At 45.2% G+C, this 14319-nt stretch overlaps 6 protein-coding genes and 1 non-coding gene across 8 annotated transcripts; 3 read left to right on the forward strand and 4 right to left on the reverse strand.

Moving 5' to 3' along the window:
- The first annotated feature begins 301 nt into the window (after positions 1–301).
- Trnaf-gaa (transfer RNA phenylalanine (anticodon GAA)) lies at positions 302–374 on the forward strand. Its single transcript has one exon. It is a non-coding gene; the product is annotated as a tRNA-Phe (tRNA).
- A 1721-nt stretch (positions 375–2095) lies between these two features.
- On the forward strand, positions 2096–2701 carry LOC131285345 (uncharacterized). The gene has a single exon (XM_058314199.1). It carries the CDS (start codon positions 2096–2098, stop codon positions 2699–2701), a length of 606 nt encoding a protein of 201 aa, XP_058170182.1.
- Positions 2702–3288: 587 nt separating this feature from the next.
- Positions 3289–4206, reverse strand: LOC131288124 (waprin-like protein). Its single transcript, XM_058317235.1, has 4 exons — positions 4126–4206; positions 3963–4022; positions 3723–3881; positions 3289–3476 (listed from the first exon to the last, which is right to left on the reverse strand). Exons 1-4 carry the CDS (start codon positions 4127–4129, stop codon positions 3370–3372), a joined length of 330 nt encoding a protein of 109 aa, XP_058173218.1. The 5' UTR covers positions 4130–4206; the 3' UTR covers positions 3289–3369.
- A 1678-nt stretch (positions 4207–5884) lies between these two features.
- Positions 5885–9359, reverse strand: LOC131287911 (cyclic nucleotide-gated channel rod photoreceptor subunit alpha). Its single transcript, XM_058317005.1, has 6 exons — positions 8398–9359; positions 8150–8334; positions 7687–8075; positions 7464–7613; positions 7313–7397; positions 5885–7240 (listed from the first exon to the last, which is right to left on the reverse strand). The coding sequence occupies exons 1-6, from the start codon at positions 9357–9359 to the stop codon at positions 5937–5939; spliced, it is 3075 nt and encodes a 1024-aa protein (XP_058172988.1). The 3' UTR covers positions 5885–5936.
- An 891-nt stretch (positions 9360–10250) lies between these two features.
- On the reverse strand, positions 10251–11813 carry LOC131287333 (inactive peptidyl-prolyl cis-trans isomerase shutdown-like). Its single transcript, XM_058316374.1, has 2 exons — positions 11687–11813; positions 10251–11609 (listed from the first exon to the last, which is right to left on the reverse strand). Exons 1-2 carry the CDS (start codon positions 11725–11727, stop codon positions 10343–10345), a joined length of 1308 nt encoding a protein of 435 aa, XP_058172357.1. The 5' UTR covers positions 11728–11813; the 3' UTR covers positions 10251–10342.
- A 328-nt stretch (positions 11814–12141) lies between these two features.
- LOC131289651 (ribose-5-phosphate isomerase) lies at positions 12142–13211 on the forward strand. The gene is made up of 2 exons (XM_058318949.1): positions 12142–12603; positions 12668–13211. The coding sequence occupies exons 1-2, from the start codon at positions 12172–12174 to the stop codon at positions 13055–13057; spliced, it is 822 nt and encodes a 273-aa protein (XP_058174932.1). The 5' UTR covers positions 12142–12171; the 3' UTR covers positions 13058–13211.
- On the reverse strand, positions 13098–14166 carry LOC131289652 (protein TEX261). 2 transcript variants are annotated; one of them, XM_058318950.1, is made up of 3 exons: positions 13907–14166; positions 13402–13815; positions 13098–13333 (listed from the first exon to the last, which is right to left on the reverse strand). In XM_058318950.1, the coding sequence occupies exons 1-3, from the start codon at positions 13974–13976 to the stop codon at positions 13218–13220; spliced, it is 600 nt and encodes a 199-aa protein (XP_058174933.1). In that variant the 5' UTR covers positions 13977–14166; the 3' UTR covers positions 13098–13217. The 2 variants fall into 2 exon arrangements, with proteins under 2 accessions (XP_058174933.1, XP_058174934.1); XM_058318951.1 differs by having other exon boundaries at positions 13098–13326; positions 13398–13815.
- Between the last annotated feature and the right edge of the window lie 153 nt (positions 14167–14319).

The raw sequence follows: 14319 nt of genomic DNA on the forward strand, positions 1-14319 counted from the left end.
GGTTGATGGGCTGAAAATCAAAACCCTTTTCCGCATTGCTCAATCGTTTCTTCGCGGAAACCCGGTCCCGTGCACACATCGCACGTTCTACTGACACCAACGGCAGCCCGTCGTTGTTGACTTGCATCGGAAACAGTGATAATAATACGCTAGTGCTAAATTCAACGTTGCATGCGCTGCCCATCGGCACTATTGATAATGGTGGGGATCCCAATACCTGTCCTTTCTCCCTCGCTGCTGCAGACTCAGTTCGCGGTCAAGTTCAGGGAAAACCTGTTTGTTTCCCCCCCGTCTTCAACGAGCCGAAATAGCTCAGTTGGGAGAGCGTTAGACTGAAGATCTAAAGGTCCCCGGTTCAATCCCGGGTTTCGGCAGGAACAAGCAAATTGATTTTTATTAATTTGCTCGTTATTTTGTAAATCACCCCTAATAACCACTTGTTGCATCTGATAGTACTTCAATGATAGTCGTCCCCCCTCGCGTTCAGATGACAAGGTTTTTCTTGTAAACAGGGTATGATAAGAAATTCTTCATATAGTTGAATAAGCAAAAGGGAAGGTAAATGGTCTTAAAAAAGGTATTTTCTCTTTTATAATTAAATAGTGCGGATGTACCTTGTCAAGTTTATTTCATCTTTGTAAAGAAACCTTTAAACTCAATAATGCGTTTTTAGAACTGATCATCTAAGATTTGATTATTTTCCTATCGGCCACTTCGTTCCAACGTTTTTGAATATATTTTACAATGAATAAGACTTTCTTCTTTTTCTTCTTTCTTTCACTAGGCGTAAACATTACACCCATTACAGAACAGTGAACCGAGTGGCCATCGTTCACGTGTAATGTCCAAAGCGAACAGTTTGAGCAAACTGAGATTAGAAGCTTTTTTAATGGGCCCTTTGTTTGTTTTTGGAAACTTCTCAAGTTTGTTTTGGCAACGTCCTTCAGGTTGAGTGCATTTTCTCAAAATTGAATTGTATATAACTGTAGGTAGACATAACAGATACAAAATATTGAAATGATCACCAAAAAATTTGGTCTAGATGTTTAAGGACTATTTTTTGTTTTAATGTTATTTGTTCAGCTAGTTTTATTTTCAACATGTCTTAGAATCTAAGGTCTGCGTGAGATGCTTTAAAACGAATTAGTTAAATAGTCAAGATTAAATTAAATGCACATAGAAGACACAACTGTGTGCAAAGTGTCCCCTTCTGTTTGACGCCGTTATGCAAAAGTCCATTACCAATGCAAAGTGTTTGTAAAATACTGGTTTGAAGCGACTCCAAACATCCACACTTGAGCAACAAAGAAGCTTTTTGAATTTCTTTGCATAATGACTCGAGCCCGAACGAATTCCACATTTCAAATGTCAGAAGATCCCAAACGATCGGCTAATGTTTCGCCTGATTTAGAGTGGTTGTGTTTCGCCAAGAATCTTTTACTTTTTCCGAAGATAGAACGACTCGATCGCGTGTAATCCCGGAGGGGGCATTAATTTATGCACTAGCGATATCCCCGTCACATTATTATGCGAAGTGATCCCATGCCAACATGTCGCTCGGTAGAATGTGCTCCGTGGAGGCTTTTCTGCGTAAATCTTAGCGATGTCGAGCGGCGGCGAAAACATCGGACATCAAATTAACGGGCCTCGCGGTTGGCTGGCAGATGACCTCGACAGATTGCAGACTGGTCCGCCAAAGTCAACGCAGGCACACCTGATGATGGTCATGATGATCATAGGTCAGACTAGGCTGGGATGCTCGGGTCGGGTCGAGCCGGAGTTTGTTGGTGAAAATAGCTTCCTGCAAGTTGGTTCATCGAACCTGTCGCCATTCTCGTCCACCCGGTCTGTTAGAGCGCGTAGAAAGCGAAACTTGTTCTACTCCACCAAACTGGTTCACGCTTTGGCACGGGGATGGCGAAATGTGGCAAACCAGCTTGCTGCCCGTCGTGGGTCGTCTTCTTCTGTGGTTCGATAGGATGCATTATAAATAGGTCAGTATAGAAGAGTGCAAAGTTAGTCCTCGTGCGGCAGTGATCAGGAGCCAACGGCAAAAGGATACAGATATTCGCGGGTGCCATTGCGCTGGTCCAAGATGGTGACTTCTAAAGTGCGCGCCATTGCTCTGCTGGTGCTGGTGTTGGCCACCGTGGCCAGCGGTGCTCCTCAAAAAAAGGCACCCTTCGGTAAGGCACGAGGCGGAGCTGAATCGGAAGCGCAAAAGCCAGCATCACCGTCGGAGGATGAACCCAAGGGTTCGACGTCGGGCGAAAGTGAAGAGTCGCTGGAAAAAACGCAAGCCAAAGCAGCAAAGTACTCGTACGACACGTCCGTGAACGACACCATCAACGATCACGCGATCATGCGCCAGGAGGAACGGGACGGGCTCTCGCTGAAGGGAATGTACTCGTACAGCGATGGGTTCTTCAGGCGCACCGTGCACTACGAGGCGGACGACAAGGGGTACCGGGTGGTGAAGGAGATTAACATCCCGATCGGTAACGGACCGCAGGTCGATCCGAAGGGTAAGGCCGACGTGTCGTCCTCGCTGACCGGATCGTACTCCATTACGGCGGACGATATTGCGAAGCCGTCCCGGAAGGAAGTGGCACGGTCATCGTCGGGGGAGGACGAATCCTCGGAGGAAACCCGTGCCGACGATGAGGATGAGGAGCAGGGTGATGGTTCGGGAGAGAATTAGGTGCAAAATAAATAAATTATTTAAATGATCGTACAGCCTCAATTTAAGTATAGCTTTGTGTTCGAATTGATCGAGTTAAGTGTTTTTTTTTCATTCTTTAAACATGAAAATTTTACGTTCTTTCTACAGTTTCTTCTTATTGTAAGTGGAAAAAAGCTTACTTCGAAAAATAAAACCAACGTGATTTGTACTTGTTAGAACTGTTCTATGTAATGCTTAAATAGCCGATCATCTCTACAACTAGATATGTATTTGTTGTTTTAAAAGTTCATTTTGACCTCTAGGGGTTTAAAAGTGAATTTCAATCTGAATGTGTGTGCCAAGACCGGTTTTCACTCCACGTCGAACCAGTCAACATTCTTGTGAATAATTTTAACTAAAGTATTTACAAGTGGTAGGCTTTTTGGAGTAGAATAAAATAAAATGCTCCATTGGAGTCGCCAATGTAAGTCATTAAACGCGCAATAGAACTTATAATATTTCGCATATTGCATAAGATAGGGGGGATTTTCCATCTATTGAAACTTTCGTTACGACTGAATAAAGTTGTTTTTATTTCCTTGTGCATTTATATAGTCAATCTCCGATGAAAAAAGGGCTGCAGAAGCTGTTATGAGGTGTGCTTTGCCGGCCACTTTGTTAGAAAACTGTAAACACAATCAACGTGTCTAGGAACGCACGCACTTCGGACGCTTGGTGGCCGGATCGGTTCCGCACTTCTCGAACGAGTTGCACTTCGTACTGCCACAGTAGGATCCAGAACCACCGGAAGAATCTGAAAAGGATTTATCAGTAAAATATATTTTAGTAAAAAAGGCAACAGTTCTTTTAAACAATATAGACATAAGAACTCCTATTCAATTTTGATAGGAAACAGAGAGGATTGTAATCACACATCACACAGTGATGTTAATCACACTGTTCAACTCCCATGTTATGTTATGAAATGATCGTTGCTCTTGTTTATCAGCAGAGACTGTGGCCGAGGGCAGAAATTGGGTCGTTTGTGCAGATTACTTACATTTATCGCTGCCTTGCGTAAGCTTGGTACGGTCGACGCAGGATTTGAGGTTGCACGAGTTGGAGCAGCACTTGCCGCCGGTGGAGGAGCAATCGTTATCCGTCAGACACTTGGGCGAGCAGGACGGTACCTTCGACGCCACCGGACAGTCGCCATTAGCTGAATGATGGACCGTAATAGTGTGAATAAATCATCAATTTGAGGAACACAGGATAGGTAAATAAATTACTGAATACTTACGTGCACACTCTGCCACCACAGCGAGCAGCACAAGGCACAGCGCTAGTACGACAAATTTAGCTAAAACACGGAAACAAATTGTGAATCAATTTTAATTACATCGTGAGAGCTTGTTAACAGCACAAACATATCTTCCAACGATCACGTTGCTAACGTTCCTTACCCATGTTGTTCGGGATTGTTTTACGCTTCACAATAATTTATTGCGTTTTCGGTTGGATTCGTATTACTCACTCTGGACGCACTGACGACTTGCTTACGCCGAAGGGTCTGTTCAAACTGATGCTTGCCAACCAACCTATCGCCGGAGATAACTCTTCAAGCTGATCTCTACTCCCTCCACGATCCACAATGTTCTGGTGTGACTATGGGCAACATGTTGAGTTCTGAGGTAACATAAAATGAAATATTATATGTTTCATTCACCCTTGAAAATTCGTTTACCACCTATCGTTAAAGTTCTTTACACAAGCAGTGCGGCATATCGTCGATGCTTGCACTGCAGGTAATATTGACCATCATAAAACACAGCATTTAACCATAGTGCGGTATTGTTCCGTAACGAATATGCAAACATGTTTAGGTGATCACTACTTCAGATCGGAATCTATAAACTCCTCTCGGACGAGTTCTCCGTTGAATATCACGAGGTTGTTTTGGAAGGGAGATGATTGATTAGTTAATTGCATGTAAACATCGTTAGGTCTCGAGGACTTGCAAGTTGTTTATAAAAGCGGTCACAGGTAGAATTCAACTATTTACGATTCCAGTTTGTTTTTAAAAGCTTTATTGTATTTTTTTTCTCAACATCGTACATATAGAGAATGGCACAATCACACGCAGCACAAACATCGATATAAAACTAGCAATACTTTTGTACCCCCTTGCTGTGGAAAAAGGTTAAAGGTAGTAAAAGCCATTTATGGCCTTCGCTTGTCCGTTGTATCATCTAAAGTAATATCCTTAGCACTTCAACAGCAACCTTCCCGAAAGGCCATGGCAGATCGTTTGTCAGTGGTCTGAACTGCCAAGCTTCCTCCGAGCCAATTAATAACTGGCTCCCTATCATTTCCTTCAAACGATTTGTACCGTGACGTCCACCCCTATAGCACGTTTATCGATCACGTTTTAACAGTTTGCTTATTTGCATGTACGCACGCGACATATCCACATACATACCCGCGTATCGATGAAAAGGTGCCCGGGTGGCCATAAGCAATGGATTGCACGTTCCGCCGCTTCAGGGTAGCTTGGACGATCCAATCCAGGGGTCGGCAACGTGGAGCATGACTCAAATAGAGTGATCAAATAGTTTCTTCCCATCATAGCACTCTATTTGATCGGTTTTCTTCAATTTGTAACATTCATCATTTTTCCCGATTTAACGAGCACTAGAAAACAGTTTGACGACTTCTGCCTCAATCTTTACAGGGCAACATCGAATGTAGCACAAAGATACATTTGAAAGAGCTGAAGTGACTCACGTGACCCCAGGCGACCAACCTCGGATGTGAGGTACCATTTTTTCAATGTCGTATTCAAATCAATGGCAGTTTTCTACTTTAGCAGAAACATGTAATGAAGGTCATTGCCATTGGACGTTGGGGGTATGAATATAAATTACAGAACAGTGGCTTTAGCTCATTGTACCTTTAATACATCCACGGTAGATGGTTTTGTAAGGAATGTGTTGTAATGCAAAGGGTAATCCTGTCCTAATCTGGTTTCATTCGTTCTGTTCTGCAATATCTATTTCATGTTTCGCAACTTTTGTTGTACTTTTTTCTAGCTCTTTAATAGACTTTTAAAGCACATCTGTACATTTTGTTTTCCCAGAACAGTAAATAATGTTTTAAATTCGTATTAAACGAGATTTGCCTCAGCACCGTTGAGTTTACAGTGAACAGTAATCACATCACATAGTTAAGGAATCTATTCCAATAAGCGATAGCTGGCAACGTTGAACATTGAACATTAAACGGGAGACTTTTCCTGCCTCTCATACTCATCCTTGGACAGCTCATGCAAAAGCTTGTACTTCTCTGTGTCGGTCAGATTGATGTAGCTGTTATTTTCCATCAGCTCCTTCTTGATGCTGTACACCAGATCGCAGGGCAGCTCCACGTTCTTCTCGTTTTCAATCTGCACCTCGGTTGTGTGCTTAATCTCCACACTTTGCATGGATACCGTGTCATCCCTATCAGCAGGTTGAACCGTTGGTTCTTCGAGTGGAATCGGTTCTTCCTGTGGCAGCTGCTCGTCCACCGCGAGGTGCTGTGAATCGGCTGGTTTGAAACCCTGCATCAGCAACTGGACGGCGGCCGATTCCTGCGGTAAAGCTTGGATTACCGTCTTCAGTAGCTTGGGTGAGGTGGGATCGGTTGGATTGCGAATCACCACGTCCACCTCGCTGTCTTTGGTGTTAATGCTCTGCTGCGATTCGGCCTTCTCTCGCGCCGCATTCTTACGCATCAGGCTCTTGGCACGTTTTTTCAGAATGGCCTGGGCGTTCGGGTAGTACACGATCGCTTCGTTTAGATCGGATTTGGACAGCACGAAGAGGTTCGAAAAACCCTTCGACCGTACGTCGGCCGTACGGCGATTACCCTCAGCGCCATTGATCGCGAGTAGGCTTATTTCACCAAATACCGATCCCTCGTAGAGTGTGGCCAGGACGACGTCGTTCCGGGAACCACCCATCACCTGCACCTGGCCCGTTTTGACGATGTACATCTCCTTGCCCACCTCCCCCTTGCGACACACGTAGTCCCCGGGCAGAAACGTGACGGAGCGTAGCTTCAACACCAGCTCGCGCAAAAGTGCCTCCTCACAGTCCGCGAACAGCTGCACTTTCGAGAGCGTCTGTATGTGCACCGATATGGCGATGTCTGTCTTTAGGTTCGCGGGCAGCGCATCCATGATGTGCGTCTCGTCCAGACACTTTTGCTGCTCCCAGGTGAAGGTGAACCACATTTTAACGCGCCGCTGCAGATCGGTCGGCAGATTGAGCCGCCGCATGTACTCGAGCGTTTCGTCCACTAGCTGCTTGTACTCGGACTTGGAGCGGGTGGCCGTCGCGATGATGTCCCGTATCTGACCGATCAGCAACGCAAACACGAACACACCCATCAACCATGCGGCTGTCATGAACATCAGTTCGCCCTCCTTTTCCGGTTTCGGATTTTTACCGATTGACGTGGCCGTCTTGGTCGCAAATGCAAAGCATCGAACGTATGCGTGGCCCTTGTTGTTGAACACCCATCGATTCGAACCGAGTCCTGTAGGATAACAGAAGACCAGCCATTGGTAGAGCTTGTTTGGAATAAAACCTTGCCAAAATTTCCCATTACCTTGGTATGCACTGTACGCGTAGTACGCACATGCCGTCAGGTGGATCATGTAAAGCATGTAGGTCAGCGTTTTCACCACACGTATCTGTAACAGATGAACAGGGTGTAATTAGTTTTGTGCAACCATGTTGCAAACCTCCTGGAAACTTACAATATGGGGTGAAGAGATAACGCGATCAATCAGTTTGAAGAATTCCCAAAAACTTTGTATCTTCAACAGCCTTGGGGCGCGAAAGACTACATGTTCGGTGCCGAAGCGTAGGTAGAGTAAATCAAGCGGAACCAACGCCAACAGGTCCATCTGTAAAATAACACGAGCCAGAAAACAATGACAACATTAGGAAACGATATTTCACACCACTCATGCTTCCTACCTTGAACTGCAACTTCCGCATGTAGTTCTTTCGCGTCAGATGTTTATCTTTCACCCAGAAACCCTCGTACAGATACATGAGCCGATGTTTGACGAACAGTATGTCCAACAGGTAGATCACATCGGCACAGATGTCCATGGCGATCCAGTACTTGGTGTTTTCGGGCGTCTGATAGGGAAACGACGATCGAAGCGGGATAACCCACGCATTGTACAGAAATGACAACGACACGATGAACAGCCAGGAGATGTAGAACTTGCCCTGAGGATCGAGCACGTTGTCACTGCGGCCTCCGCAGCAGAAAATCGGACAGAAGAGATAGTGGCTGCAGCTGGGTGTGGTGTCCGTGGCCGACTGGAGTGTAAGGGCGGAATTTTGAATGGTGCGTTCTGTGGGAGTTTAGGGTAAACGAAAAGAAAAGTAAGTCGCTGTTTGGTTCGATGGACATTTTTCCCACCCTTACGGTTCACGCTATGTTTCTGTATCGAAGGAGCCGTCGATGGTGCACTGGCGCTACTGGAGGGCGTTGGAGGGATCTCAATTTTACTTCGCATTTTGCGAGTACGTTCTGAAAAACGACTGGCTAGATGACGCAGCCGCACGGTTACGAAATCATTCTCATCCGCTGGCATCATCTCCGAGTGAGTTCTGTGAAAACCGTAACGTATCTATTACAATGCTGGGGAAGTAGGGATGAGTTAAAATACTTACACAGAATTCCGCCGATCTTCGATCATTTCTGTTGATGATCCATTGGCATTTTCCAGCGGTTGGTCATTAATCATCGCACGATCACCAACCCTGTCCGGATTGGTTACCGTTTGCGGCGCTGGCGGTGCTTCATCATCACACAGCGAAGTGCCGGCCGATTCTGTGATGCACATTTGCACACTCTCCACTGGCGTTTCAACCGAACTCGACCGCCGGGAGTCGGTTCCATCCTTTTCCGCCGTGAAGTGCTGGTGCTCCAGCTTCACCAGCATATTGTTTTCGTCGTTAATTATCCGCTTAACAAGCTCGTGCGTGCTGCGCAGATTCGAGACCGAATTTTCTGCCTCCTGGCAGCCTATTTTCCCGTTGCGGAAGTATAGCTTCGACTTGTAGCCTCCCTTCGGACTGTACGATTTGATGCGCCGTTTTTGCGTAATGTTCACCTTGTACGTCGGTGAGCGAATCACTTTCTTCTGGCCATCCTGGGTAGTGGTGGTGCTGCGGTTGAAGCATTTTTTCGTCGGACTACACTTGTTGCGTATCAGCTGGATGGTCCTTTCCGCCGCCTTCCGCTGGCGCTCACGCAACGATATCAGTTCGTCCTGTTCCCGTTCCCGGCGCAGTATGTCCTCGGTGACGGTGATAAAGTCGTCCAGTTCGCGTATTTCCTTGGAGATTTCCTCGAGACTTTTGTGTAACTTCGCCTCGTCCCGACTGCCGGGACGTGCTAAGGCGCCACTCGATCCCCCACCACCACCGGTAGTCCATGCCTGCTGTCCCGGAATAACCGGTCGGGAGCCGAAGCGACCGTAACTACTACCACCCTTCGCCCACGGTACCGACGGTGCAAGAAATGGTGGCGGAGATCGGGGAGGCCAGCCACCGTCCATCGAAAGTACCGTCTCCGAACGGGAACGATTAGCCTGTTCGACGCCCCACGACGACGATGCAGAGGTGGCCATCATGGACGACGAGCAACTACTGTCGACACGAGCCTCTCTCGAAAGTCTCGAAACACTACCCCCACAAGCCTTTGGCCGTGACAATGATGACGATGATGTGGCCGATGGAGGTGGTAATGTCTCTTTTTATGGCCATCGAATGACCGATTCCGATCATTCGCCTACTGACACGACCACATCTGAATGTAAATTACGCATTTGAAGGCCATTGCAATGCAATAGCTGTGGCACGTTAGATATTACACACCTAGAACCGTGCACCAATCACAAGCTCAAACCAGCGCACAACTGTTGTGCTGCAAAATCGATATGAAAGTTCAACGCAGCAGGCGTGCTAAATTTATCCTTTTTGATGGGGGGTAAATTGATACCGTATCCTAGATATCACCATGTCCTTTGAGCGCTGCTGACAATGTATACTAAATGTAGTGAAAGAACTTTTGTCCCAAGGAAAAACAAACCTCGAAACGTGCCAGTGCGCATGGGCTACAGCTGTCCTGTTTTTCTTTATCAAACGGATGAGCATTCCGAAGGATAAAGGGTCGAAGCGACACGTGGAGTTGTTTGTTTACTTAGTCCCGGTTCGAGAGCTTCTTGGTACGAGTTCGCAAGGTTTTTATTTTCTCAAAAGTAATTTGTTCACAGATAAGTAAAAATATGATTTCAGTCAGTCTGTATAATTTCTTGTATAAAGCCTTTGAATGTATAACGCACTCCTTTACGAAATGGATAATTTGTAATAATCTCATTAACCAACGTTCTTGTCGCTACATTTTCCTATGCCTTGAATAGAAACATCACGTATAACCATCCAACAACCATCCATAATGTTTAATGCAAAATCACTGGCAAATTCCAGCAAAAATAAGTTCCAAAAGATACGAACGTGCAACGTGGTGTTATATTTATTGTTACCTTTATACTTTCGGTTTCTAGAGAAAAATACAGTTAATTTTTTTAAACTATAGGAATTCACATTAAGGTTATTTTGTAAATTTGTACTGTTTTTTGTTCTCATAAAGCTGAGCAGTAAGCTTTAACTTAAACTCATCGGCCAACTCATGTAAAATTTTTATCTCCTGCTCCGTTAGATGCTCCGGCAGAGGCAACGTGGTGCTTATGGCATCTTTAATGAACATGTTTATCGCACCTCTGACGGAGTCGGTAAACCTTTTCAGTTCATCAACTGATTGCTCTTGTTTTTTAGTGGCCATACCCATTGCACGTGCCCATATGCTTTTTTCTTCCTGACGATACTTTTCGGTACTAATGTTCAGCGATTTCAGGGACGCTGCAATGTTCTCGTCGCCTGGCAGGAGTTTCTCGGCACGCTTCAGGCAGATTCGGGCTCTTTCGAATTCACCTAGCTTAAGTAGAGCCTTTCCCTCTTGATAGAGCACCTTAGCATTTTGGTTGATGTCACAAAGGCGACGAATTTCGTTCACCATATTACAGGCGGCCTTCGGTTGTTGCCTACGGTTGTAGCATACGGCCAAGCTGGTGTACAGTAAGATCAATGTTTCCTCTTGCTCTTTCTGTTCCGCCTCGTCTTTCAATTGGCACTTGTGAAGAATGTTAACGGCTGCCTTGTATTTATCGATCGCGTTCGGAACCATATCACGCTGGTAAGACTCTTTGGCGACTTTGCGCATCTCGGCTACAGTCTCTTTTGCCGTCGCATACGACCGGCGTTCCTTGCAATCTGGCTCAATAGCAATGGCAGCGTTCGTCTCCAGTTCCACGAAGCCGATCAGTTTAATCACAAAAAGGCCATCAGCTTTCGGTTTGATGCGGGGTGGACATCCTACCTCTCCGTAGAGGAGCTTATATGAAATAATAAATTCGGCTTCTTCGCCTGCCAGCATCGTCTGCACAGCTTGATCCAACCCAGGAAGTACATCGCCGCCACCCAGTATGAACCGGCACGGTACCTTGCGTAGCTTGCTGGAATCGAACGGCGTTAGTGCGTGCTCATTGAAGGCATTGTATTCTATAGTAACACGAATGTTGCTTGATTGCCATTTGCCAACGCCTTCCTTCGTTATGCGCTTGTAGATCAACTGCGAAATAGGTTGCATCTCTTTGCGCAGCTCGTCAAAGCTCCCATTCCAAGGAGTTACCTGTTGTGTGCTGTTTTCCTCGTCCTCATCTCCACTACTGTAGTCACCTTCGAAATAGAGTTCTTCGCCATAATTGTCGCTTAGGAATTCCTTGTCTACTTGAAACTCTGCCCCATCACTGAGCACTTCGCTGAAACGCACGCAATGATACAGGCGTATTACTTCTTTATACGTAAGTAACGCATGTTTCCGTTGATCCGAACTTACCCAATATCAAGAGGTTGTTTTAATTTCATTCCGTTGTCCATAATGTTGGATATTCGTCGTCTATGCCATTGAAATTTTAACAATAACTAAGGTATACTGTCTCTTGCAGTCTGTTCTGGAGTGCACTATCGAAAAATACGCTACGATTGTTGTTTATTTTGATGTCAGTTGCCGACATTTGTCAGTCAGCCGGCCGAGGGGCTATTCAATGGCCCTTGATTTTCTTTTTAAAATAAATTGATAAATATTTCCTCCTAGCACCATCCGAAAACGTAAAAATTAAATAATAATTTATGATTTACTTAATAGTTTTATTCTTATCCTGGTGAATTTATCTTTATCAATTAAAATAATGACTTTTTGTTACTTCAAAAAGGGTGCACAAAATCCCACTGTGCACTTTTACCGATCGTTCAGTGCCTCCTTTGATAAGGAACTTTGCCGAAACGTCAAAACGGAGTCAGTTTGATCAATAGCGTCTGCACATGATTCGTAGTTTCCTGCGACAACTTTCACCGATCGTTATCAGTAAACCAGAGTTTGCTGCAGGTACGACATTAGCAAAAGCATATCTCTCCTCTTTAACGCACGTTAGGACGATGTCGCTGGACGACGCGAAAAAGTGTGCAGCTTACAAGGCGGTCGATGAGTTCGTCAAGGATAACACCGTTATCGGGATCGGATCGGGCTCCACGGTGGTCTACGCTGTGCATCGAATTGCCGAAAGAGTGAAGTCAGAAGGCTTGAAGCTGGTTTGCATTCCTACCAGTTTCCAAGCTCGACAATTAATCATTGAGCATGGTCTGACGTTGGGGGATCTCGAGTGCAATCCCCGGTTAGATTGTGCTATCGATGGAGCAGATGAAGTGGACGCCAAAATGGTCCTCATTAAGGGTGGTGGAGGTTGCTTGTTGCAGGTAAGCACTTATGCGTAATCACACAGTCAACTGCATGTTAATGGTTTTTTTTCTCTCTGAATAGGAAAAGATCGTTGCGTCCTGCGCAGAGCGATTGATCGTGATCGCGGATTACACAAAGGACTCCAGCAAGTTGGGTCAACAGTACCGTAAGGGCATTCCTATCGAGGTAGTGCCGATGGCTTACGTGCCAATAAAGACAAAGGTGGAGAAACAATTTGCAGGCAGTTTGAAACTGCGAATGGCAGTGGCAAAGGCAGGCCCGGTCGTAACAGACAACGGGAATTTCATCTTGGATTGGCATTTTGATGATAATAAGGAATACGACTGGGATGCGATCAACCGGGAGATTATGATGATTCCGGGTGTCGTTGATACGGGTCTGTTTGTTGGTATGGCCACCAAGGCATACTTTGGACAGCCTGATGGATCTGTTACAGAGCGTAAAGCTTGAGCGTATTTAGGCATTTTTCAAATAAGACATTTCCTTGTTTTTCCTCATTTTGTCTTTTATTCTTTATTATTTCTACGCGGTTTTTCAATTGATAAATAAATAGAAATAAAAACAACATGAAAGAGGAGAGGTATCGTACATGGCGCGATGGTCCAGTAAACTAGAACGATTTTTTATTACGCTCTGGAAGCAGTGTCTCCTTCGCGTAGCTGAAAAGCGAAAGAAGGCCCGCCTTTTTCCTACTGGAAAAGTAATTTGTGACCACATCGCTTCCACCTGCAACATAAGAAGTGTAAAGAATATTATTTGAACTTCAAAGGTAAGGCCTTGCTTACAATACGTACCTCGCTGATGTGTCCGTTCATTGCTGGTCGGCAGTACATTGTCGTTGGCCGAAAGAGAAACAAATAGCGCAAATGGCACCAACCATAGACATAGCGTGAAGTACGCCATCATCTCAGTCAAGGCATGGAACTGTAGTTGGAAGTACACAAACGCAAAGTAGTGATTCACTAGCAACAATATCACAGCTCCGAGGAATGCCGGCGATAGAAACCGCACAAAGGGGAAGTCAGTTAAGATGAACGCATGCAAGATTTGTCCTCCGAGCCCGCAGAGTATCATCGCCCAAGAGAAGGTTTCAGTGAAAATGAAAACTATGTAGAGCGATGCCGTCAACGCTACCATCCATTTGATAATTTTCTTCGCTATGACGGTATACTCTTCTACCAATTCCGCTAGGTAGTATAGGCCGGCAGCTATAAGAAGAAAGAGGTAAATCGTTTTAAACAGGTGCTTTCTGGCTATGGCGGTGTTCCAAAACGTCTTCCCTTGACGCTATTTACGTACCGATGGATACAGTCATGAAGCAAATTTGTACAAGCAGCGAAACGTAGCTGAGAAGCCCGAGGAAGGACATCCTGCCAGTCGGATTGGTTTTTAACTTTTTGTTCAGGAAAAAGGGGATAGGAATCGGTTCGATGGACTGCGTTCTCTTTACGGTAGAGAACTCACGTACACATGATGTTAGCGTTTAAGCACTCTATAGAAACTTATTTATGTAGGTTGTGTGTGATGAAGGAAATATTCCTGCTCCTACTGCTATTTTCCTGTGCACCCTAGATAATTTTACCACAATTGCTCGATGTTGACAGAAAAACGCCACCAAAACATTGGTACCCTTTAGAAATCGATTTTTATGTTTAGTAAATAATACCCTTCAGAAAACGCAGAATATACATAAGGAAGAAATCCTTTGATGG

This window comes from Anopheles ziemanni, chromosome 3 (assembly GCF_943734765.1).
Source record: "Anopheles ziemanni chromosome 3, idAnoZiCoDA_A2_x.2, whole genome shotgun sequence".
NCBI classification, from domain to species: domain Eukaryota; kingdom Metazoa; phylum Arthropoda; class Insecta; order Diptera; family Culicidae; genus Anopheles; species Anopheles ziemanni.